At 39.9% G+C, this 24956-nt stretch overlaps 2 protein-coding genes across 5 annotated transcripts in view; one reads left to right on the plus strand and one right to left on the minus strand.

The window, feature by feature from the left end:
* Positions 1-24956, plus strand: part of LOC149150231 (pectin acetylesterase 3-like) — a 277487-nt gene that overhangs the window by 127907 nt on the left and 124624 nt on the right. The window lies entirely within an intron of this gene.
* Positions 1788-14905, minus strand: LOC149150232 (uncharacterized). Its single transcript, XM_089439120.1, has 4 exons — positions 13171-14905; positions 12915-13056; positions 12454-12786; positions 1788-1968 (listed from the first exon to the last, which is right to left on the minus strand). The coding sequence occupies exons 1-4, from the start codon at positions 14903-14905 to the stop codon at positions 1788-1790; spliced, it is 2391 nt and encodes a 796-aa protein (XP_089295246.1).

Raw genomic sequence — 24956 nt, forward strand, 5'->3', positions numbered from 1 at the left:
CGTCAGCCTTCTGTGTCACCCACGCAAGCCTTGCTAGCCTCTGCGTAGTCACTCTGGCCCTCTGTGTGGCTCATGCTGGCTCTATGTAGCCTCCTTAATCTCTGCGTTGGTCCTTCGACACTATCTCTGCCTCTTTGCTATCCATTCATTGCCCCTCGTTGCAAGTCTGATCACTTGTTCGAATTTTCTCAGCAAACCCCGCTCCAGAAAATTGAATTGACTGATTAATCTTGGTGTATCACCAACTGACCCTCAAGCCTCCTCTTATACTTTTTCTCTTGAGTCTTCAACGACCAAGATTAAATCTCTAATCAACGGCTAAGATTAGATTTGGCTTGATCCATGTCATTTAGAACATTCTCACCCAGTTTTATATTAATACCCATTAATATTTTAATTTTCCTAAGTTTAGACTTAGGAACTCCATTAAAAATATTAATTATTTTAATATCTCTCTAACGAAGTGGAATTTCCCCAAGCCATTTCTGGGTCTTGGAGATCTCATGTGCTTTAGCCTCCACCAATTTTCATAGCTAGAGCACATCCTATGCTACCCCAAATCAACACTCCCTCTTAGCGAGGAGTGTGCTCTAGTAATGCTCCATTATTGAACATCACACTGGTCATCCAGCATCGGTACCTGTGCTGATGCTTGGCCTGTTTCCCAACATCCACTGCACTTTTGCCTCCTCTACTGCTGCCCATGGCTCTACCACTGCCACTGCTACATCTGTACTATAGCTCCCTCTGCATCCGTGTTGTTGCTGGTCCTTCCTCCCAACACTGCATCTGCACTGCAGTTCTCTTTCATCATGCTGCATCGTGCTGCCCATAACACTGCCACTGCTAATTGCTGCACTGCAACTCAGTTACTGAGAACTAAGTAACTAATCTACCCAACTACTGACATCCTTGTAAGGCTAGAAGCCCCCCTGATGCTGAAGCTACCTCTGCTGCTTATCCTGTGCTCCCTCTGCTGCCTTTGCGCTGCTACAACACCTTTGTGCCTCTCGCATTGCTGCAACCACCTCTGTGCCTTTCTGCACTGCTGCAACCACCTCTATACCTCTTGCACTGTTGTAACCTTCACTGCGCTGCGAGAGATCACTGCACTCTAGCACTACCTTGTCACTCCATCCGCATCTTGTGTCTACCGACATCCGTCATCCTGTTACTGTCTCTCGGGGCTCCCATAGTCGGATATGATCCAAGAGTTTGGGTACCTCAAGGATCCTGCCCCTCATTTTCTGTTGTCCTCCTGACTACAACTTGATGTCTCCCCACCTCTTCTCTAGAGGTGCATGAGCACTCATGGCACATTCGTCATCCATTTTGACTTCTTTCTCCACCTTAGCCGGAGCTACCTTGGAGTCAGAAGCCTCTCCTTTATTCTTCTTCCTGGGAGACTAGGTTGCATAATGACCTAGCTCCCCACAATGGAAGCACTTTACCTTGGAGATTTCCTTCTTCTTCCTCTTCTCCTACTCTCCTACAAATGCCAAAGCCGCATCCTCCTTTTTCTTGATTCGACCTCCTTTGCTGCTACTTCCCGCCTTGGTTAACCGTCTGATCTTTTCTTGGCGAAGAGCTGCCCACATCTCTTCCCATCCTAGAAGATCATCTCTGCCCAAAATGCTTTGGACAAATGTCCCCCAATCCTCGGAGATTGCATTCAGGGTGTTCCTCACCATGAACTCCTGAGCCGGCGTGGCCCCTATGGAAGTAAGTTGGTCCCGAATCTCGTGCAACCTGCTGAGGTATAGATCTATTTGCTTCCCCTTCTGCATCTAATACGACCGCAATTGATTCTCCAGTAGCATCTTCCTCTGCACGGAAGTGCCCTGATGCAATGTCGTCAAAGTGTCCCAAATCTCCTTTGCCGTATTCTTCTCGGCAATATGATGAACTACATCATCCTTGACCCCTTCAAGGATTATGCACTTTACCTTCGCCATTGCATCCTCATACCTTTCATTATCAACTGGGTCGACTGGGATAGCCACAATTCTCAAGGCGAAGCCCTTGATGCGATGTTTATCCAGAACAAACAGGATCTTGGCCTTCAAGATGACAAAGTTGGATGCCCCGTCCAACCTGTCCTGATCCCTCAGTCCGTTCATTGCCATCTCTGCTCTTCTCTTGGACTTCCTCTGAGTCTCGACTTCCCTCCTGGAAATTCTCTCCTAGCAACTATCGAACTGCTCCTCTCCGATCCTCTTTGCAACTGCAAAACTCGGATTTGGATTTCTTGGCTACAAATCCCTAAGGCAGCAGCTCCCTCTACCTTGGTTCTGTCCTGTTAGGTACTGTTCTGTTTTGACAGCAACAACACCCCACCAGCTTCCCAATCCACAATTTGCCCACACCTCCCTAGGCGCCAACAGCTGAAGAAACTGAGCCTCTTAGCTCTGCGCAATCCCAACAAGGCTGAATTGCTCCTCTGGCCACCTGCATCAAGCCTCCCTGACTGAGTAGGATGACGTGGCTCTTTGTGATCCTCTTCTGCCTTCTTCTGCCTCTGCGCTAGCCTTCTCTCTGGCTCAAAATGATGACGCAGGCCCTTTGCGTCACTCTGTCTTTGTTGCTTTCTACTTAGGAACAACTTTTGTCTCTCGGGACAATTGTTTCTACTGCAAACTTTCTGATTTAGTTGGTGCCTTAAGCTCTCCTGTGTTCTGAAATGCTCTTATACCATGTTGGAATTTCTAAGTCTAACATGTCATAAATTCTTCCTGCATTATTTGGTTTATTTCACCTACTTGTTTATTCCTTAACAAGTTTTTTAACTATATAAATACTGAAAATAAACACAAATGCAGTCTCAACCATCTACAGATTATCAAATGAAATAACAGACAAACACAAAAGGGACACCGTTACGTCTCTGAAAAAACCCAACTTGGGAAAACTGGTGCAGCAGTTCTAAGGGTTTTATTATTAAGAAGCTTTCTTGAGTACAACTAGGGTGCCAAACTAGCTCACCCAACAGAAATATCTATTTGGCAGTGATACCACTCTTCCGAAGTAGGTATTTAGGAAGTTTGCTCCACGAAAATCTCTCCAATGCTTCTCTGAAGCTCTGCGTCAACCCTCCTGGCTTCTGCGTCACTCTGAAACCCCCTGCGTCAGCCTTTTGCTACTTTGAATTGGCTCTCTGTCCTTTTTCTTCACCCACGCAGGCCCTGCTAGCCTCTGCGCAATCACTCTGGCCCTCTGCGTGGCTCCCGTTGGCTCTATGTAGCCTCCTCAATCTCTGCGTTGGTCCTTCAACACTATCTCTGCCTCTGTGCTATGCATTCACTGCCCCTCGCTGCAACTTTGATCACTTGTTCGAATTTTCTCAGCAAACCCCGCTCCGGAAAATCGAACTGACTGATTAATTTTGGTGTATCTCCAACTGACCCTCAGCCTCCTTTTATACTTTTTTTCTGTTGAGTCTTCAACGATCGAGAATAAATCTCTAATGAGTGGCTAACATTATATTTGGCTTGATCCATGTCATTTAGAATATTCTCACCCAGTTTTATATTAATACCCATTAATATTTTAATTTTCCTAAGTTTAGACTTAGGAACTCCATTAAAAATATTAATTATTTTAATATCTCTCTAACCGGGTGGAATTTCCTCAAACTATTTCTGGGTCTTGGAAATCTCATGTGCTTTAGCCTCTCCACCAATTTTCATGGCTAGAGCACATCTGATGCTACCCCAAATCAGCATAACCTTCCTCTTAATTGTTTTAGAATTAGTCTCTAGAGTAGGTTGTGGGATGGAAGCCAACAAGAAGCAAGAAAAGGCTTGATTAACGATACCTCCCGTTGTGTTCCAAACACCTGGTGCCTCTGGTGTTGCAGAGACTGTAGCTATGATGATTGCAAGGTCACTACGTTAACCACTAAAGAGGGGCTAAAGTGCTCAAGCTAAATTGAGAAAGGGTGGCCCTAAATATCTATCAACCAGGCTTATGCTTGGAGGTAAGTTATTAATGCAACTACACTTTGAATGCAAATGCAAGATGGATTGAGTGATTCTTAAGGTAAGATTGTTTAAGTTGCTTAAGTACTTAATTATGACTTGATCTTAAATTACACCACCAAGTACTTATCAATGAGATCACATTCTTAACCACAAGAAAATGTGCCAAGTTAGCAAGTTCCAAATAGATATCCACAATATACAATTATTCAACATTTACGGGATGTGCCAAAATCCCGTAATAACTTATTCAATGATAATTGAAGCACCTAAAATAATTTGACTAACGCTTAACAAGATACCAACGATTACTATCACAAAATTATCAATGCTCTTGCTCCAATTAGAAGCTTTCAAGATACTTCAAAGAGATAATAATCATTCAAGATATGCTTGATTAAAACACTCAATACCAATGATCCTTTATGCAAGATGCAAATGACAATTACTAGAGAAAATTAGAAACCTTTCAAGATATTCAAATGATGATTCCTCAACAAGATTATTGCTTCAACAATGTTAAACACACACATGGCAGCAACAGAATAGGAAAGATAAGCAGGAGAGTACGTCTATTATTTGACAATGATATACATTTATAGTACATTCGTGTGACTGTTGGGTTCCACATCCCAAGGTCTCTTGAACTCTCATGGCTATTCACATTCTACACCAACCCATAGAGGATTAGGTGTCCAACATTCCCCCCTTAATCCAAAGGGTAATGTATGAGTCCAAGAAGAGAGTTGTAATACAAAATGTGCAAAAATGCATGGCAACACTAGGCTGAATGTGCTTTCTGAAATGTTGGTATAAAGGGCGGTGGTTTAAGGATGACCACCAACACTGGAACGCTTAGTGCAGTTCCCAGAACTCTTCCAAGTCTGGCATGAAGCTCAGGTCTTCTGCTAGAGGAAGTGCTCCTCATGTTTTGAAGAGGGAAACCTTCAACCATGAAAGGGAGGTCTCACCCCACATAAAAGGGAGAACCTCAACCTGAAAAGGGAGGTCTCAACTTGTGATGGTTTAAGGATGACCAACAACTCTGGAATGCTTAATGCAATTCCTGGAACTCTTCTGACACTGGAAAGAAGCTGAAGTCTTCTGCTAGAGGAAGTGTCCCCAATTCTTTGAAGAGGTATCACCGACTGAAGGCATGCTTAGGGGCATATTTGTCTATGGCTACAACTCTAAATCTAGTATGGCAAGTTGTGGCTCAGGCTCGCTTGATGTGACTTTGAAGCTTGTAGATGACCATCATTTCCCCCCTTGTCAAATACAAGGTGAGAAGATGAAGAAATCTCAACTGCAAGACTGTTCAATACTCTAGAACAAGTTCTGACATATGACTGGAATATCTTCTTGGCTGTTGATGCCCATTGCCAAGAAGTGATCCATCCAAGACGAATCTTTGTTCTTGCAGGAGGCTTGTTTTTGAAGCATCTGTTTGAAGAATGACTGGTTTTATGACAATGCTTACATGGATGAAGATCAAAACAGTGATCTTTCATATGGCCAACTCGGTCACAGTGTTGGCATTTCACAATCTGTTGTTGTTGCTATGGAAAAGGTGCAAAATCTGGAACAACTGAAGGTGAACTGTCATGAAGTAATCCAACACTCTCAAACTGGATGGCCTTTGAGTAATCTGGAATATGAAAGGACATGTCCTTCTCATATCTAAGACCTGTTCTGTGCTTGTTGTGGACAAACTCTTCCCAAGGTCTGATGACCGACTTGGGAAGTGCAGACTAAATTTCTACATTTGCATGTACAACTGCTGCTTTATTGGGCACTGGATCTGAATCAATTGTAACATTATTGTCTTGCTGTTTATGGGAGTCTGTTTCAATCTTCTGAACAAAAACAGGTTCAGAATGATGACTCCACTGCTGTAATTCTTCCTGTTGTAGTTGAGATTCAAGCTGCAAAAAAAGCAATGTTTTCTTGTGCATGTTGTAAAGATGTTTGAATACCTCTGAAAGTGTCTTTGCTGACTTTAACTGTGCTTCCACCAGTAGATAAGATTAGAGTGCTTTATAACTCTAATAATCCATGAATTTTCTCCATTATTCAAACAATCAAATCAATAAATGACCAAAAATGCACTTGTAGAAACAATAATGGTTTTAGAAAATTAATTTGCCAACTTTTTAACACGAATTAATTTGCACTGATGTCTGCTCATGTTCTCACTTCACAATGTCTTGTGCCTCAATTTCTACCAGTGTTGATAATATCGGTATCGGGAAAATATCGGCGAGGGTCCGGAAAATATCTTATCGGAAATATCGGCGAAAATATCGGCAAAATATCGGCAAATATCGGCAAGCATAAAAAATGCATAATATATTCATTTTTTTCAGATTTCTAAACATATAAAGCAATAACAACATGAACTAAACACATTGGCACATAAATATGAAGAAAACACTGATATATATGATGTCAAATAGAAATGATACATCAAACTTCAAAGGCGATACCAAATCCTGCTGATCCCTGATAGTGATAAATTGATAATTGTCCAATCAAGGACTCAAACAAAAATTAAAATAACATCACATATCCTGCTGATCCCTGATAGTGATAATTGTCCAATCAAGGACTCAAACAAAACAACATCACATATATAAAAGTTTAAAAGTATTTCATCATCATGAGTTATAAACTTATATGTAGCAAAAGTTGCAAAACAAATAAAACTAGCAGCTATCTATCTGAGACCATTGGCCTCTCCCTAGCAGCTTTCTTTCTGTCTTGTTCAGCAATTGCTTCACGAGCTTTTTGTATAACCTCTGCACTAGAAACCATACAAGGCATCACATCTGCTGCATCATATGCAGAGAGTTTAGCCAGATGGTATTTCAATCGTGTAATCCCTCTTGACATCTTGGTCCCACACAAGTTGTTGGAAATAATACTGAGAGGGGGGGTGAATCAGTATTATCAGATCAATCAAACTTTTTCTATTTCATACTCAGAAACATATACGCTACTTCAATTAAGTGAACCCGCGTGTACACGCTACTGTGTCTAATGAAACTCGCGTATATATAATTCAGTTATCTTAATCTTCAGTAAATGCATCAGATCATTATTAAGCATATTAACAGTAAACAGGTGCAGAATAACAGAACAGAACATCACACAAGAGCCACACACATGAACACCATGATATAAGGTGGAAACCCAATGTGGGTGAAAACCACCTGCTGCAATTCGTCTCTTTCTTCTTTAATAAGAAACTTCTTTTACAATGCATTGGTGCAGTCATTTACCAGCACGCAGGCTGCAACCTGCAGAGGGCTACAACCCTCATAGCTTTTGTACTAGCCGATCCATTTACTAGTACGTAGGTGCCAACCCTACAGAAGGCTACAACCTTCACTCGTTTTCCAGCTGCTCCTGGAAGGGAGCTACAACCCCCCTTGGCTCTTGTACTGGCTGATATGTTTACCAGTACGTAGGTGCCGGCCTACGATCTTCCCGGGACCACGTTTCATACATTTTCATACTGGATCCATGAAACAATCACCATTGTAGAACAACCTGCATCATCAATCACTGAAACACCCAATTCTGAATCACTGTAACCCTGTCAACAACAACCAGACAACATAACAACAACCAGATCCAACTTCATCTTCAAATATCATACTTCACATTGTATACGCTACTTGGATGAACCCAACCTGCGTGTATACGCTCTTTTACCAAAGCCAACCCGCGTACAGATCTGCAAATTCTAACTTATAGCTCTGCAGCTATATCAGACATCAAAACATACCCAGATCATAATAATAAACATGCGTCAGTAGATCTGATCTATCCACAGTCAAACCATATGAAGATAATCATTCCAAGCCTTGAGATCTCGTTCCATCATTCATCATCCTCCACATGAGGGAAACCTTGGTTCAGATCACCAACCCATAACCAGCACTTGGATCTCACACTTTCTCAGATCTTCATCACTCACACTTGCACTCTTTGGCCTAGTGATCTTTTCCTTATATAGCCTTAGGCCTTGCTCAATACCAAGAGCCAAAACCATAGTAACACAATACCATCAACTTCAATACTAGGGATCGACACGCCCGTCGAGACACAATGGTCCGAAACCATAGGCACAACTTCCAAGGACTAACCGCCATGGACCAAAGGTACGTTTCCACATACACGCGCTTTTGATGAAGCCAACCTGCGTGTACACGCTGATTCTCCTTGCTGAACCTGCGTATATCTCTTTCTTGTCCTGCTGTACTGAGATCTGTCTTCTAGTTAAGTTGTCATCACCTGTACCAGTCTCTGAGCACCTGTACCAACCTCTGAGTGAGTTGCCATCAAGGACAACACTTGAATCATAATGCCAACAATCTCCCCCTTTGGACTTGATGGCAACCACCACACCAAGTCACTCTCCCCCTTTGACATCAAGGGCAAAGGGTGGACCAAGATATTCTCTTCCTTGGTATACCTTCTGCTGACCATACTGCTGTCCATACTCCCCCTGAGTACATGCTGAAATCTCCAAATGTGCTCCCCCTTTGTGTATGCCAAAGTGTACCAATCTATCCATCCTGCTCTTGCTGAATTGTGCTGTTCATGCTCCCCTTGACTGTAGGCAAGATCTGCAAAAGATGTTCTTCAAGAAGAGCAAAGACCTTATACATCATAGAAGACCTTCCTATCACCAAAAAACTCTACATACATTCATCACCCAACCTAGTGGGGATATCCCAATATTGACTCATCCACCTAACCAAGTGAAGATATATGATAATACATGAACATGTCATCATTCATCCCAGGCATAGTGGGGAAACCAACATAGGCCGTTACATGACCTTGACATCATAAAAGAGATACATGACATAGTGATGAAATATCTAGACCAAGACTTATGAAAGCCACCAACAGCATCATGATCTGTACCATCAGCCTGCAATACCATTCCTAAACAGTAAGATGTATCATTTAGCTTCATAGACTTTATCAACACCTTCTAACCATAATGCCAACAATGCATTATTCGAAGAATATTCTCCCCCTGAGTGTAAGCCAACCATGTCTGAACCATTTCCTGAGTCTGTTCTGCTCCCCCTGAGCCTGAGCCAACCATGACTGAACCTGGGTCTGTTCTGCTGCTCTTTCTTCATATACGCGACTTTGCAGCCTGTAACTCGCGTATATACGCGACTTGTCTTTATGAAACTTGCGTATGAGAATCAGAACACTGAAGTTCTATACCTTCAGCTCCCCCTGAGTCTGTTATGTCTGTGCTGTGCTGAGTACCCTGTGCTGTGCCACATCTTTCTGACTGAACTTCCTTCTTCTTCCATATCTTCACGCATGTTGATGATTTCTTCTTATCATGAGCTTTGTTCCTGCAATCTCTTGCTTTATGTCCAAACTTGTTACATGCATAGCATCTTACATGTTTCATATTCCTCTTGTAGCAATCAGCAGCTTTGTGGCCAAACATATTGCAAGAAAAGCAATATCCATTAAAGTATCTTGAATGTGATGATCTTTCTGCATGATGGTCTTGAAACCGTCTTCTTCTACATATGGTTGCAACATGTCCAAGATTATGACATACATAACATTCAACATTATTCAGTGGAGGAAATAATCGTCTATCACGTCCATAGTTAGGAGTAGAGAATCTTCCTTGAGGAATTTCTTTCCTTGGTTGTTCCTTTTTGGGCATTTCAGATTTCTCATTAGAGTTTCTTGCCTCACCTTGTGAACTAGATTCACCTTCAACATATTCATGAAAACCAAGACCAGTCTTGATAGCAGGAGATCTTTGACTACTAAGAATATCATCCAAGACTTTAGAGCTATCTTGAAATCGTAAAAGCTTATCCTTTTCTTCTAATTTGCTTTTCAAGATATTTACCTCAACTTGATGTTGTTCTTCTTTTTCAAGACATTGCTTCTTCAAGGTCTCTTCAACTTTCCTTTCTTCATCCAACTGATGCCTTAGTTTGAGGATCTCGTTTTCTTGCTCTTTATTCAGTGCTAGCAGCATTTCTCGAACTTTGAAGGCACATTCCAACTGTTCTTCTAATCTGATGATTTCTTCTTTGAGGGCATTCTCCCTTTTGCTAGGTAGATCTTGTTGATCTATGATTTGATCTGACGCTTCATTTGCTTGTCCATCTTCAATCTGAGGTGCTTCTGGATCTGAATACTTGCTTCCACACAACGACAGGTTGTCATTGTTCTTTTGAGCTGTCTTCTTCTTCTGACGTGCTTTCTTCCCCATTGTTCTACGAATCTCCTTCAAGCGATCAAGCTTCTCTGAAGGACCTGCTTTGATACCAATTGTTGGAAATAATACTGAGAGGGGGGGTGAATCAGTATTATCAGATCAATCAAACTTTTTCTATTTCATACTCAGAAACATATACGCTACTTCAATTAAGTGAACCCGCGTGTACACGCTACTGTGTCTAATGAAACTCGCGTATATATAATTCAGTTATCTTAATCTTCAGTAAATGCATCAGATCATTATTAAGCATATTAACAGTAAACAGGTGCAGAATAACAGAACAGAACATCACACAAGAGCCACACACATGAACACCATGATATAAGGTGGAAACCCAATGTGGGTGAAAACCACCTGCTGCAATTCGTCTCTTTCTTCTTTAATAAGAAACTTCTTTTACAATGCATTGGTGCAGTCATTTACCAGCACGCAGGCTGCAACCTGCAGAGGGCTACAACCCTCATAGCTTTTGTACTAGCCGATCCATTTACTAGTACGTAGGTGCCAACCCTACAGAAGGCTACAACCTTCACTCGTTTTCCAGCTGCTCCTGGAAGGGAGCTACAACCCCCCTTGGCTCTTGTACTGGCTGATATGTTTACCAGTACGTAGGTGCCGGCCTACGATCTTCCCGGGACCACGTTTCATACATTTTCATACTGGATCCATGAAACAATCACCATTGTAGAACAACCTGCATCATCAATCACTGAAACACCCAATTCTGAATCACTGTAACCCTGTCAACAACAACCAGACAACATAACAACAACCAGATCCAACTTCATCTTCAAATATCATACTTCACATTGTATACGCTACTTGGATGAACCCAACCTGCGTGTATACGCTCTTTTACCAAAGCCAACCCGCGTACAGATCTGCAAATTCTAACTTATAGCTCTGCAGCTATATCAGACATCAAAACATACCCAGATCATAATAATAAACATGCGTCAGTAGATCTGATCTATCCACAGTCAAACCATATGAAGATAATCATTCCAAGCCTTGAGATCTCGTTCCATCATTCATCATCCTCCACATGAGGGAAACCTTGGTTCAGATCACCAACCCATAACCAGCACTTGGATCTCACACTTTCTCAGATCTTCATCACTCACACTTGCACTCTTTGGCCTAGTGATCTTTTCCTTATATAGCCTTAGGCCTTGCTCAATACCAAGAGCCAAAACCATAGTAACACAATACCATCAACTTCAATACTAGGGATCGACACGCCCGTCGAGACACAATGGTCCGAAACCATAGGCACAACTTCCAAGGACTAACCGCCATGGACCAAAGGTACGTTTCCACATACACGCGCTTTTGATGAAGCCAACCTGCGTGTACACGCTGATTCTCCTTGCTGAACCTGCGTATATCTCTTTCTTGTCCTGCTGTACTGAGATCTGTCTTCTAGTTAAGTTGTCATCACCTGTACCAGTCTCTGAGCACCTGTACCAACCTCTGAGTGAGTTGCCATCAAGGACAACACTTGAATCATAATGCCAACACAAGTTGCATGATATATATGCCTGATTTGCCCCACCAACAGCCTCCCCATACTCCCAAAATGGGTCCAAGGCTTTTGGCATATTTGACATTTGTAGTGAACTAATTCAAACCTAGGGCACAAAAAAAACAAAAAATTGGCATTAAATGAGTATAACTATACAGTGCCCAGCAAACACTCAAGAAACTATTTTAATTTTTAAAGCAACATCTTCATGTTCAGAATTTAAACAACAAAAGCAAGCATAAAAAATGCATAATATATTCATTTTTTTCAGATTTTTAAACATATAAAGCAATAACAACATGAAATAAAGTTTAAACACATTGGCACATAAATATGAAGAAAACATTGATATAAATGATGTCAAATAGAAATGATATATCAAAGGCGATACCAAATCGTGCTAATCCCTGATAATTGTCCATTCAAGGACTCAAATGTGGAGAACCAATACAAAATAACATCACATATAATAATAAAAGTATCTCATCATCATGAGTTACATGTAGCATAACAAATAAAACTAGCAGCTATCTATCTACTGCCCTCTCCCCCTTTTACTGGAAAACATGATGGGCTGTTTGTCAGGCCTGCCCCTAGTAGTAGAAGGCCCTGACACTGCCTCTGCACCTAATGTCAAATAATGAGTGATAGGCATGGAGCTATGCTCTCCTATATCTATAGCAGATGGTGTTGATGCTGATGCTCTCGCAGTGTCCTCCTCTAGCTCCTCCTGCTCCTCCTCTAAGTGCTGCTGCTCCTCTGACTCCGAGTCCTCCTCTTGCTGCCCCTGCTCTAATGGATCATCTGCCACTGGCTCCTCCAACCATGAAGGTGACTCCTCCAATATGGGCTCCTGAGACTCCACCCTCCACGGAGACAATACATCAATATTGTCTAAGGAAATGGCATTTGGATCCACTGGTGATTCTATTTGCCTCACTCGAAGTCGGATGTTGTAATGCACATACACCAAATCGTTGAGGCGTGCGAACTCCAACCTGTAAGAGTGTCAAAAAAAGTAATGAGTCTTGACTCTTGACTCTTGACACTTGAAGGTCATAAATTAAAAATTAAAAATTACAATAAGTGTAATTGCTCAACTGAAGGCTTGAGTTCAAAGTTATACCTGTTGCGCTTTTTGGCGTGTATTTTCTCAAATACACTCCAATTGCGCTCACACCCTGAAGAGCTACATGTTTGACTCAAGATTCGTATAGCCAAATTTTGCAAATTTGGTACCCTTGCACCATAGCTTCGCCACCAAAGATCTACAACAAAATAATGAAATAAAAAATTCAAAAACTTAAAAGTTAAAAGTTAAAAGTTAAAACATAATTAAATTCAAATTTCTAATTTCTAATGAGTGATGACTTGTCACTTACGTGGCATGAAGAGGGCCCTTTCCTTAATGGCATCATCAAAGCCAAATAGGCCAACACAATCCTGATAACTATGTATCTCGCGGCTGATTTTGCGACGAAGCTCAGAATCAGGTACCATCCTCTCAATACAGGAATGGAGCCCTTCCATCACCTCGCCATCAAAACGAAATTTGCATTTGTATGCAAATGCAGGGTTGAGGAAGAGTGCTGCTGCATGAATGGGTCGATGAAGCATCCCTGTCCACCGACTATCGATCACATCCCATAACATCATCTGCCTATTAAGGCCAGCAGAACCCTTGTCTGCATAATAGGAACGAATGGCCTCCTTGGCCCTATCCATGCCCTCATACAAATAAGGCATTGCAGGCTTCTCTCCATCCACCAATCTAAGAACCTTTACTATAGGTTCGCTAACTGCACATGCTTCTTGTACTCCACGCCAAAATGTCTCAGAGTACACCATTTTTTCAATGGCTCTCCCATCAGGTCTCCTGCTGTATCTACAAGCACGCCAATCATCAGACACAAACATTTGCTTCAACTCGTACTGACATCGAAGCAAAGACTGAAGAGTAATAAAGGTTGTGGCAAAACGTGTGATGGCAGGACGCCGCAACTCCTTGTTTCTAGTGAACCTCCTCATAAGGCTAAGAACAAAAGCATGGTTATAAATAAACTTGGGGATGCTCCTAGCCATATCAACTGCCTCCTTGATGAAGGAGAGTTTCCCCATATCCTCAAGCAACAAATCAAGACAATGCGCTGCACATGGAGTCCAGAACAATGTGGGATGCCTCTCCATAAGCATTCTGCCGGCAGACACATAATTAGCTGCATTGTCTGTTACGACTTGCACCACATTCTGCACACCAATCTCCTGAATGAACCCATCTAACAACTCACATATCGTTGCTGCATCTTTGATATGTTCTGATGCATCCAACGATTTAATAAACATGGTACCTTTAGGACAATGTACCAAGAAATTTAGAAGGGTCCTACCCTTCCTATCTGTCCAACCATCAGACATCACTGTGCATCCAGTGACTTCCCATGTCTGTTTCAACTCCGCCAATCTAGAGTTGATGTCCTGTTTTTCTGCTTGAAGAATTGGCCCCCGCAACTCCTCATATGTGGCACTTTTGTACCCTGGGCCCACAACAGCAATAGCATCACACATTGGTTGCCAAAATGGATTGGTTTTTGTGATGCTGAGAGGTAAGTCGCTCCAAAAAATACACCTCCCCATGACTCTATCTGCTTCTTCCTTCTCCTTTTTTTTATAAAGCGATTTTATGCCAGGTTGTGCTCCAGCTCTTGTTCGTGGAACAAAAAATGATGACCTCGCATTCACACTAGCAGTAGCGCTAGCATGTGATGGTGTGCCAGTTGTGGAGCCCCTCCCACTAGGGCCAGTAGGGCCACTACCCTGAACATCAAAATCAGGAGAAGATATCCCAAAAGATCTACCTGCACGTTCAACTTTGTTTCTTTCCGCCTCTTCCTTCTTTCTGTCCTTTTCTTCAATTGCCTCAAGAGCTTTTCGTATAAGCTCCGGACTAGAAACTTGACAAATGCCAACATCATGTCCAGTGAGTCTAGCAAGATGGTATTTCAGTCGTGTAACCCCACCTGTCATCTTGTCCCCACACAATTTGCATGAAAGATATGCACGATTTGTCCCACCATCAGGGATCCCATACTCCCCAAATGGGTCCAAGTTTTTTGGCATATTTGTATTTTGTAGTGGGCTAACTCAAAAGGAAACCTACAGCACCAAAAAAAATTTGGAATTAGTAACTTAATAAGTTAATAAGTAATACGAATTTACGAAATTCCATGGGTGCAGGTCTCAATATCAAATCCTCATTCTTCAAAGACAAATGGACTAAACTTTAACAAAGTTCTACAAGAAAAATCCAAAGGTCTTGAAAGAAAATTAAATTTTTAATAGCCTAGCTTTTAAAAATTAAAAGTGTATGAGCAATAACAGTATAACTGCAACGCTGCAATTTTACAGGTTCAGCCATATCTTTATACAGGTTTACAGGTATGCTAACTTTGGCAGCAGAGTAATATGCTCATTGCTACCTATACAGCATCTATTACTTTGATCATGATGTTGGTTACTTGTTGACCCTCAAAAGCAAAGGGATTAAGTTATTAACTAAGGAGATAACACAGGCCTTAGAGTCACTTTCAGTGCATCTGCACAGGCCTTCATCTTTTCCAACAAAAGTTATTCACAATTATAAACTTCCCCCTCCAGCAGCCCCGTGATGTCTTGTATCCCAAATACAGCTAAGGGAAATGTTATTATGGTTTACTATTCCATCAATGATCAAACCAAGGCATCATATTTATTATTTATTATTGACATTGATTAACTGTTACACTTAGAAGTTAGGAGTCCAAATATGACCATTTGAACCTCTATTTCAATAAGATATGAAAGAAAACTTTGAAATCTATTAGTAAAGGAGGAAGTAAATTAACCATCTGGCACTAAGTGCATATGGCACTCTCTAAAATTAGCTGGGAACTATGATTACTGCCCAGTGTACAGCCAGCCAGCACAAGCTGGGTAGCCTATTTCACAAAGGAGTAAAAATCAAAAGCAATCCTAGTAATCTTTTAGTTCTGTAACCTGTTTCATGTTTAATTAGTTCAGCTTGGCATGCATTATTCTTCCGTCATCTTTTGGTGGGTTCATGGTGCTATTTCCTTGGAAGTAGTCTGCATTTTATCATGTGTCGTGTTATTGGGGCAAGTTGAGCATGGGTTTGCTTGTGATCTTCATCTCACTGATCAGTTAAAGTGGAGACTACGGTAGCAGGGTAGCCTTATCAGTCACAAATAGGCATCTTTTATTGTGTTTGCTATCTGTGATCACATGCTTCTGAAAATATTAAGGACAGTCACAAGGTTTTCAAATCTATGTGTCATAGTCAATAATAAATAATAAATATCATTTATGTAATCTGCAATCTTCACACAAAGGACCCTAGTCAAGCTTAAGTCATTTTATAAATTTATTTACAAGACACAGTTGCACTGTTACATTATGAAATATGAAGTTATAAAAGTTATGAGTCGTGACAGACTACAGTATTACGGCTTGAGCCTTGAACACTATATTATATAATCCAGTATAACGGCTTGAGCCTTGAAGCATCATACGCTATGTAGAAAAGAGTCAAAAGACATTAAAATCATAAAATATAAATGTATTCAATAACAGCGTTAGAGGACTGCGATTTGGCTGCTACAGGCAGTGTATAGACTGTGCGTATATAGTCTCGACTCTCCATGCATATAGAATGACGTGCATACCTGTAGGCTGGCCGCTGTAAACCCTCCTTCGCAGCCAAAGTTCAAACCCTCCGCACTGTTCGCACTCGCAGCGTCTCGACTCTCCAGCTCACGAAAATCAAATGACGCTTTGACGGTAAACAAAAACCCAATTTATAAACTCTGCCGGCGATATTCACCATCGTCGCGCGATTTTTATGAACATATCGCCGAAATCTCGGATTTCTCGCGAGATTTTCAAAATGAGAAAATAGCGCGATATTTTCCAGCCGATATCTCGTTTTCAAGAAAATCGCGCGATATTTACGAATATCGCCGAAATATCGGCGATATTATCAACACTGATTTCTACACAGCAAACCCAATATTGCTGCCTTAACAGAATGTCCAGCTTGACAGGTTTGCAGCCCACAGGCTCTTCTGATCTAGATGAAGTCTTCAAGGGTCCTTACATGAGTTGGTGCATGACACATTCACTGTTGAAAACTTCTTCCTTCCTTGAGTCAAAAATGCTTTCTTCCTACAGAGTTTGATTCTCCTTCAAGACTCAAATTCTTTTCCACGGGTCGGTTTACTGTCTCACTATTTTTGGATCGGACTGTATATTTATATACTCAGAATTTACCACCGTATTACTTGCTCCAAGATGATATCGTGAATGAGGGTGATAGATTAATTGAGAACTCAATCTTACTCAGAATTTCAGCTTCTTTTTTTTTGAAGGTGACAGTGGCCAGACTTTAGGTCTTCCAATTTATATTTTATGCTTAGAATTTTGAGGGAGATCAACTCCTTTCCATAGTGAAAATGTATTTGTAAAATCTTCAAACTACTCACTCCTTTCAGGACTGATATAATCATAAATTTGGATTATTGTTGTAGCACATAAATGATCTTTAAATGATGATTTCAGATATTATATAGAAACCTTACACTTTCACTCTCTTCTCTAGGTAGCTCGGCCTTCATTGGTGTAATCCCTTCTTTGAAAAAACTTAATTTCTCATACTAAATTTTTGAGTTTGTGCTATGGTTTCAGTGTAGAATTTCGTTAAACAGCTCGACTGTGTACTGCTGTAGGTGTTTTCTCACAATTCCAACTCAGAAAATACAAGCAATAAATGACGTACCCAAAATGAAGCTACCAAAATTTCAAGCTGATATATTTTAAGCACGGAGATTTACATAGACTGATATATGTAATTTCTGTCATAGAAAGAGAGAAAATAGGCAACTTCCTCTTAGTATTTACTATGCAAATAGAATGGAGACAATTAGAGTAGAGTAACTTGGTAAAGATATAATGGAGGCAATTAGTCTCCTTTATGTAATTAGATTTCAAGTTAAGAGCTTCTCAAGATATGCCAATATGCCAAGGATTCACAATAACCATAAACCAATGATGCCAAAAGAGGACAAGAGCTATTATCCAATGATTCCTTTTGAGATTGGAGTGCTTTAGTGAGTGAAACTATTAGATGTGATCTTATGAAGAATTTATCAAACTCACAACCACAAATGTGTTAGTGCACTTGAAACAATTAGAAACCAACTTGCTATAAAACCATGAAACAAGAACAATTATGATCTATAGAGCATGAGCAAGGAAAGTTCTTATGTTACTTATATCCCAATCACATTCAAATGAACAATTACTAAACCCTTTAGGACAACAGTGTGTAAATTCCAATTTAGAGCTCTTTTAAGTGTGAAATGAGAAGCATATACTTAACCAAATATGAGAGACAAGGACTCAAATGAAATTATGATATCTTAGCCTTCTTAAGATGTTTTTATCAATGTTATATCAGATCTGATTGCACTTATGACAGTCAATAAAAATTGAAACAAAGTTAACTGAATTCGTGCAATTAATTTTACAATGTTTTAGGCAAATTATGAGAGATTCCTAGAGCACATTCATGAGTGTTTTATCGCTGCTTAGAGATGATAAGACTGCTGTAGCAAACAATGAACAAGAGAGGGTTACAGACGAAACCCTTAGGCCCTAGGCCTAGAAGATAAGTTCCCAACTTGCCAAATTTTCCAACACATGAAAACACGAAACTTGAGCCAAATATCTCTGCAAAATACACCAATTATTCAATGCATAAATCAAATGTTCAAATTAGAGATAGACGAAGGCAATGAATGAAGGCTAGGAGAGAGGGGATAAGGTCTAAGAGGCCTACGGCTAGGGTCTACAGGCCAAAATGGTCTCACAACAAGCCTTGAAAGGCTGCCACTAGGCTTGAGGAAGGGATGAGAGGTCCAAAAGAGGCTATGGCCTAGGGCTTGGAGGTCGAAATAGCCTGCGATAAGGGTCACAAGGGGAAATGAATGGATAAGGAGGAGGACGAAGGGAAAGGGAGGCTGAACGAAGGGGAGATAAAGGGGTGTTAGGAGGTTCATGGGCAAGAGCAGACCCTCTGGGGCCTGCGACAAGGTCACAAGGGGAGGCTGAGGGACTTAGGCCTTACGGCCAACCCTAGAAAGGCTCAAGAGCACCCACGACAAGCGTTTGAAGGCAGGTTGAGGCCTCTAGGGGCTTACGGCTAGGCCTTGGATGCTAAGGAGGGCTAACGCTGAGGCTAGAAGGGGCCATGCTAGGCCAAGGAAGGATGACGCTGTGCCTAGAGGCCTCATAAAGATTGAAACCCTCACCCAAAATTCAAATTTGCTTTAGATATTCAATTTTACTGCAAAATTCTTCAGTTGTTGGCCCTGCAAAAATTATAGAGACTAGATCTCATCGTCAAGGGGCTAGATCTAGCTCTAATCCAACAAATTTCCTTGGATCTCACCTACACAAATAAATTTACAAGTGCCCAAAACCCCAATATATACAAAAATTTCAAAATCCCAAAACCCAAAAACCCCAGCTGCAAACAAGGGTTAGAAAAATAAAATTTATTTACAAAAATTTTATACAAAATATATTCACAAAATATACAAGTGTACAATGTTTAAAAGGATTTTGAAAGATAAATTTTTTATAGACCTTGATAATGGCTAGATGTATTTCGAAAAATAAATGTTAAACCACAACCTTAGTGAAGTTAGAAAATCACATAAAATATTCAAAATCCAAACATGGTCAGCCTGTGCCCATAGTTCGTGAACTTGGAGCCCAAGGGTCGGGGAACCTGCAAACTCTATATATTTTCTCAAGAAGAAACTGTTAGAACATACAATGAATCAGATCACCTAAGATAAGCCCAAAACTTACCAATAGAATGTTCCTATCATCTACAAATGAAATAACGATTTAATTAATATTTGAAGCACAATATAGGAATGCACATACCCAACACATACCACAAATCAGTGAGACAAAGACACCATGAACTGCACCCCAAAGTCTTTTATTATGATGATCAAAATGTTCCTAGCAGAACAATGGCTTTACACCAGCTTTTACAAAGTTACATCAAATCAGAAGTCAAGATCAAGATGAAAATAGAAGTAAAATGATTCCTATTCTAAGTCACATGACATGAGGACACAAGACACAGAGGACATGTAAATACGATGTAGCGACCCCGGAAACATGACACGAGGGACAAGTTATATATATATATATATATATATATATATATATTAAAAAACACTGAAATATAGTGCTTGATCCATATAGATATGAATCATGATGATATCTATTTAGTATTTAGTATACACTATTTACTATTTAGTAATTTACTAGTTAGTTTATTAATTTACTACATCAATGATGTTCACAGTTCAATGTTCATTTCTCATGTTATAATTTTTGTTATTAACTTCAAACAAGTTTGATCATGTTCAAACTTCACAAAAGGTAGTTTATGAACTATAAATTTATATATGTTCAAACTTCATTGTTGACCAAAGCGTTAATCGAGATTTCCCTCTCTTTAGACCCGAAGGTGTAGTGAGCAATGAGCACATGACTGGGAGCTGGGATTTTTATTTCAACACATGATCTATACGTGGTCACTCGTGTATAATTAAGTTAAGTTCCATAGGCTATAACACAACTTAGAAGAAATTTAAGTGCTCTAAACTCTCAGCAAAGCATGCGAATGCTCGTCTCCTACATCTCCAGGTCCAGGTCGATGTGAAGTTGTGAGCATTGCACTCGAATCTGATGGAATTCCTCACACTGCACAACAAATTGGATTCAAGCGACGAGCAAACTCAACTTTGGTGGCGAACAATGACAAAAAAACCCAAAAATAAACCATGTTGCAGGCAAGGTTGCACGAAACGGGGAAACGGGTACAAAACGTGACCCCCCCAAATTTTGGAAACGGGGAAACACGAATATATATATATATATATATATATATATATATATATATTAGGACATTTAAGAAATATGTGCAATCATAAAGCATATATGATACATTCTAATTTATTACATTATGATAAAATTGTCAATTGTCAATGCATAAACTATAAGTCTCTAAATTTACATCACATTTACTCATGAATGATCACATAATGAAAATAGAAATATCCAAAATCAGACACGAGAAATTTCTAATTTCTTGTCTCATGCTTGATTGAGAGTCTCCTCCTACATAGTCAAACGACCTGAGTGCTCTTGATTAAATACAAGTTTCATACCCTAGTACCCTACATGCTCTTGATTATTGGGAGTCTCCCTTGCATAGAGGGCTTGGTTCTCTTGATTAAATACAAGTTCCATACCCTAGTTCATTATAAAATCCAATGGAAACATTGCAATCCCCCCAATCCTGAAATCCTGAAAAACAGATAAGTCTGCTGGATTTTGAGTGAGATCTAAAATTCTACTTTCTCCATATGAAATCCAATGAGAGCGAAACCACTCTCAAACATCTTGAGTCATTTCATGGTAATGTTAAAAATCTAAGTAAAAGTGATATTCTCCTTTATTTTTCATTTTCATCCTTATTCTCCTTTATTTTTCATTTTCATCCTTTTACTTTAAGAATTTAACATTACCATGAACTGCAGATGCCTCAAACTTCTTAATGAACTGCATATCAACACTAGGGCAAAAGTTCACTTTTATAACTTTAGACAGGCATCTAGAAGCAACTAGAAGGCATTAGAAAAACATAATTAAAAATTAAAAGACAAATTAATAAAAAAATTAAAAAAATCAAGTTGCATGTGAAAACGGCATCGTATAGCCCAGAAACGCGTTTTCGGCCGTACTAGTCACGTTTCCACCTCGAGAAATGTGCCAATATGGCCAGAAACGCGTTTCTGGGTTGTACCATACGCGTTTCCGCGTTTCGTTTCCGTTTCCGTACAGAAACTCCTCCCCTGCTAGCGTTTCCTGCAACTTAGGTTGTAGGTTTTAAATGTCACTTTTCATGGGACACGTGTCCTAAGAACGAAAAACATTAGGGCACGTTTTTGACACGTCCAAAACAGTGTTGCAGGAATCGCCCCCCCCCCGCCGGATCCAAACCCAGAATCGCGGATCGGAGCGAAGCGTCCCGGAATCCACACTGGAAGCGCGATTCCGTTTTTGAGGTGGCGCGATTCCGGGTTAAAAAAACGATTCCTGCCATTTGAGGTTGCGGCCCCCCGGAATCGCGCAACCTGGACGCAACCTGGACGCAACCTGGACGCAACCTGGACGCAACCTGCACGCAACCTGGACGCAACCTGGACGCAACCCACCAATATGACATCATTCTCATATAGGATTCCTAATACCATATAACTTGAGCATTGTAGCCTGAATATACGGTCTTACTGCTCTGAATACAATGTCAACTCAATGAATATACATTGAAAAAGGGCGGATTGCGTGGCGCAACCGGAAGCGCAGTCATCTACTGAACTGATGGATGCACTTCTATATATTCATATACTGCTGTAATTAGAACATAGCAATACCATACTCAAGCTATTTGAGCAGTGATATCCATACATAATGCTAAGTGCATATAAGAATGAAGAAGTCTCTGCTTATAGGTTTATACCCATCATTGCCAATATTGGGAAGCCATACCAATATTGATCTATATGAGAAACGATAACATATATATGACTGAAGCAAGTGACATGTCCATATTGAATTGATGTCATGAACAAATGTCATAATGCAAAGAATCATACTGAAGCATATGCCAATGATCATATGACACTATTGGTAAATCATACCAGGAGCAAGAGCATAGCCATATAACGAACGTCCAATTATTCCAGAGGTGCAGTATCAAATTATCAATACACTGTGAGAGTAGATCTGAGAGACTTCCTTGTAAAGTCTGCAATTCTTGCTAATGTAGTTTGTTGCCCTTACCTTGCTTCAAATCACTGTGATCTTATGTCCAACTATGCTTCCACCTATGCTGATCTACTAGGTATTCAATGTACTGCTGGTGGGGCTTAAGCCTTAAGGTTCCTCCTCAAGCCTCCTACAATTCACGGTTTTGCTACAGCAAGGTCTAGGTCTTCATATACGCGGGTTAATACTTTTTATAGTTTTATGTTTTATAATATGCTTAAAAATTTGATGTATGTTTGTAATAGCTAGAATATAGATGATTGTTGTACATACTAGTAACTACAATGGAATCATGGATGCCATATCTATCTTGATTTATGCAAAAATATGCATGTTTTCATGTCTTCTACAATTAATTTGGTATTTGGGATGTTTGTTTTGAGTATAAATGCAAAAAAATATATAAAAATATATATATATAGCAGACGCTTCCGCGGACGCTTCGCTCCCTAGATTTTTGGAAAATGACGCTTCCGCGCTCCGCGCTTCCGCTTCGCGCTTCCGCTTCGCTCCCGCTTCGTGCAACATTGGTCCAAAACACGTGTCTCGATTGGAGGACATGAAGAAAAACGTTTTCCACATGTTTTATGGCAGTTTTCGTGTCTGACATTTGAAATATGGGACATGAGACCCTAAGGGACATGTCCTGTGACTTAGCTTCTATTTATAGAGAAATTCCTCCAAGTGGAAAATAACGGTTAGTTGGCTTGATCCCCACCAAAATAATTTTGACTGTCAATCAATCTTTAATGATCTTTTAATCTCTGTTGTCGAAAATATTTATTTTTGAGGAATTTTCAATTAAAACCATTTTTTATTAGCTCAGAAATAATTATTTTGAGCTAATTTCCTCAAAAATTTGACTTTGACTTAACCACCAAGGTCCAAGTGTCCAATTTTTCTTGAAATTTCCAATATTCCCTTGGTGAGGGATCTCCAAAAATTAGTTCCTTTTAGACCCACGAATTTTTCCACTTGGAGAAATTAATTTCACTAACATTTTAATTTTGACTCTAAATTAATTGATTTTCTGGCTTAGGACTTAATTTTATTTTTGCTAGAAAAATTGATTAATTGACTCACGAGGGGGTTAAATATTTTCCTACCTTCAAATATTCTAACCATGATGTCTAAGTATGAGGGACCATGCACTAAAATATTTTTTACATAAGATTTTACAAATTCAACCCTCAAAGAGGGAATACTCGTTCATTGTAGACGCTCAAAAGAATTTACCCAATTCCGCAACACAATATGATTTAGTAGACCAAGTGATCTATAATTAAATAGTTTAGCCAAACAGCTTAAATTATTCCCAAATCACTTTTACAATAGACTCGATTAAGAACACTAGGACTCACTTAAGACTTTGATGACAAATTCCACCTTAGCTTTGGGGTGAGGCTAGAGGGAAAAACTTTGCTGATCATTCATGTTTAGAAACACAGATAATTAGTGAGACAAAAAACTCCTAGGATGAAATTCGTTGCCAAAATAACAGGCTTACCTAGGTTGTTACATAAATACATGGTCTTACTGGCATCATTTACATTACAAACTTACAAAATGGGTTTACAATGACATGAGAACAATTTGGTTGATGATTCTGAACTTTGAAAAAATCCCTTTAAGTTTCTGGATCTTGCTTCCTTGGAATGGTTAAAAAATGGGTGCAACAGTTCCCAATGAGTTTCTCATCACTTCATCCGTAGGTACTACCCCGCTTAGCCTACATTTAGGAAATTGCATAAACGGAGAGGGCAGGGATCAGAGTGACAACCCCTGCCATGAGCGTTGTCACATTGGGTGTACAATTCGGGTGACAACAGGCACCAATAGATAATTTCAACTTTGTCCTCAAGCAAGAAACCAATTGTTCCAATAAAATAATATTTGCTGCAATTCTCCAATAAAGTAATATTTGCCCCTTTTTATTAATTCTAATTAACCTTTTATATAATGTCAATCAAATTGGGCAAACTCCTTCGTAATTTTCACACTCACAAAAATTGGGGATATTACATCAAAATGCTCAGATGGCTTCCCCATTAACAATTTATTTTTTTGCATCATTTTCTATACATACAACCTTTTACATTTTTTATTCTATTCAAGATGATGGAGAAGGATTCTACCATTACCAAGTATCATATTTTGGCAAATGTCGCACATGGTTGTCTTCCTTGTTGGGCATGTCTTC

This window comes from Pinus tabuliformis, chromosome 9, assembly GCF_031772625.1.
Source record: "Pinus tabuliformis cultivar Carrire ecotype Pingquan chromosome 9, CPIR1, whole genome shotgun sequence".
NCBI lineage: Eukaryota > Viridiplantae > Streptophyta > Pinopsida > Pinales > Pinaceae > Pinus > Pinus tabuliformis.

What these genes read in the sequence shown, in the direction of transcription:
- LOC149150232 (XM_089439120.1), bottom strand. Translation starts at nt 14,905, where the DNA reads ATGCCAAAAAACTTGGACCCATTTGGGGAGTATGGGATCCCTGATGGT. An exon ending in CACGCCAAAAAGCGCAACAG is followed by an intron (nt 12,787 to 12,914) that starts GTATAACTTTGA and finishes ACACTCTTACAG; the next exon opens with GTTGGAGTTCGCACGCCTCA. An exon ending in TCTGCTATAGATATAGGAGA is followed by an intron (nt 1,969 to 12,453) that starts GCATAGCTCCAT and finishes TGATAATGAAAG; the next exon opens with GTATGAGGATGCAATGGCGA.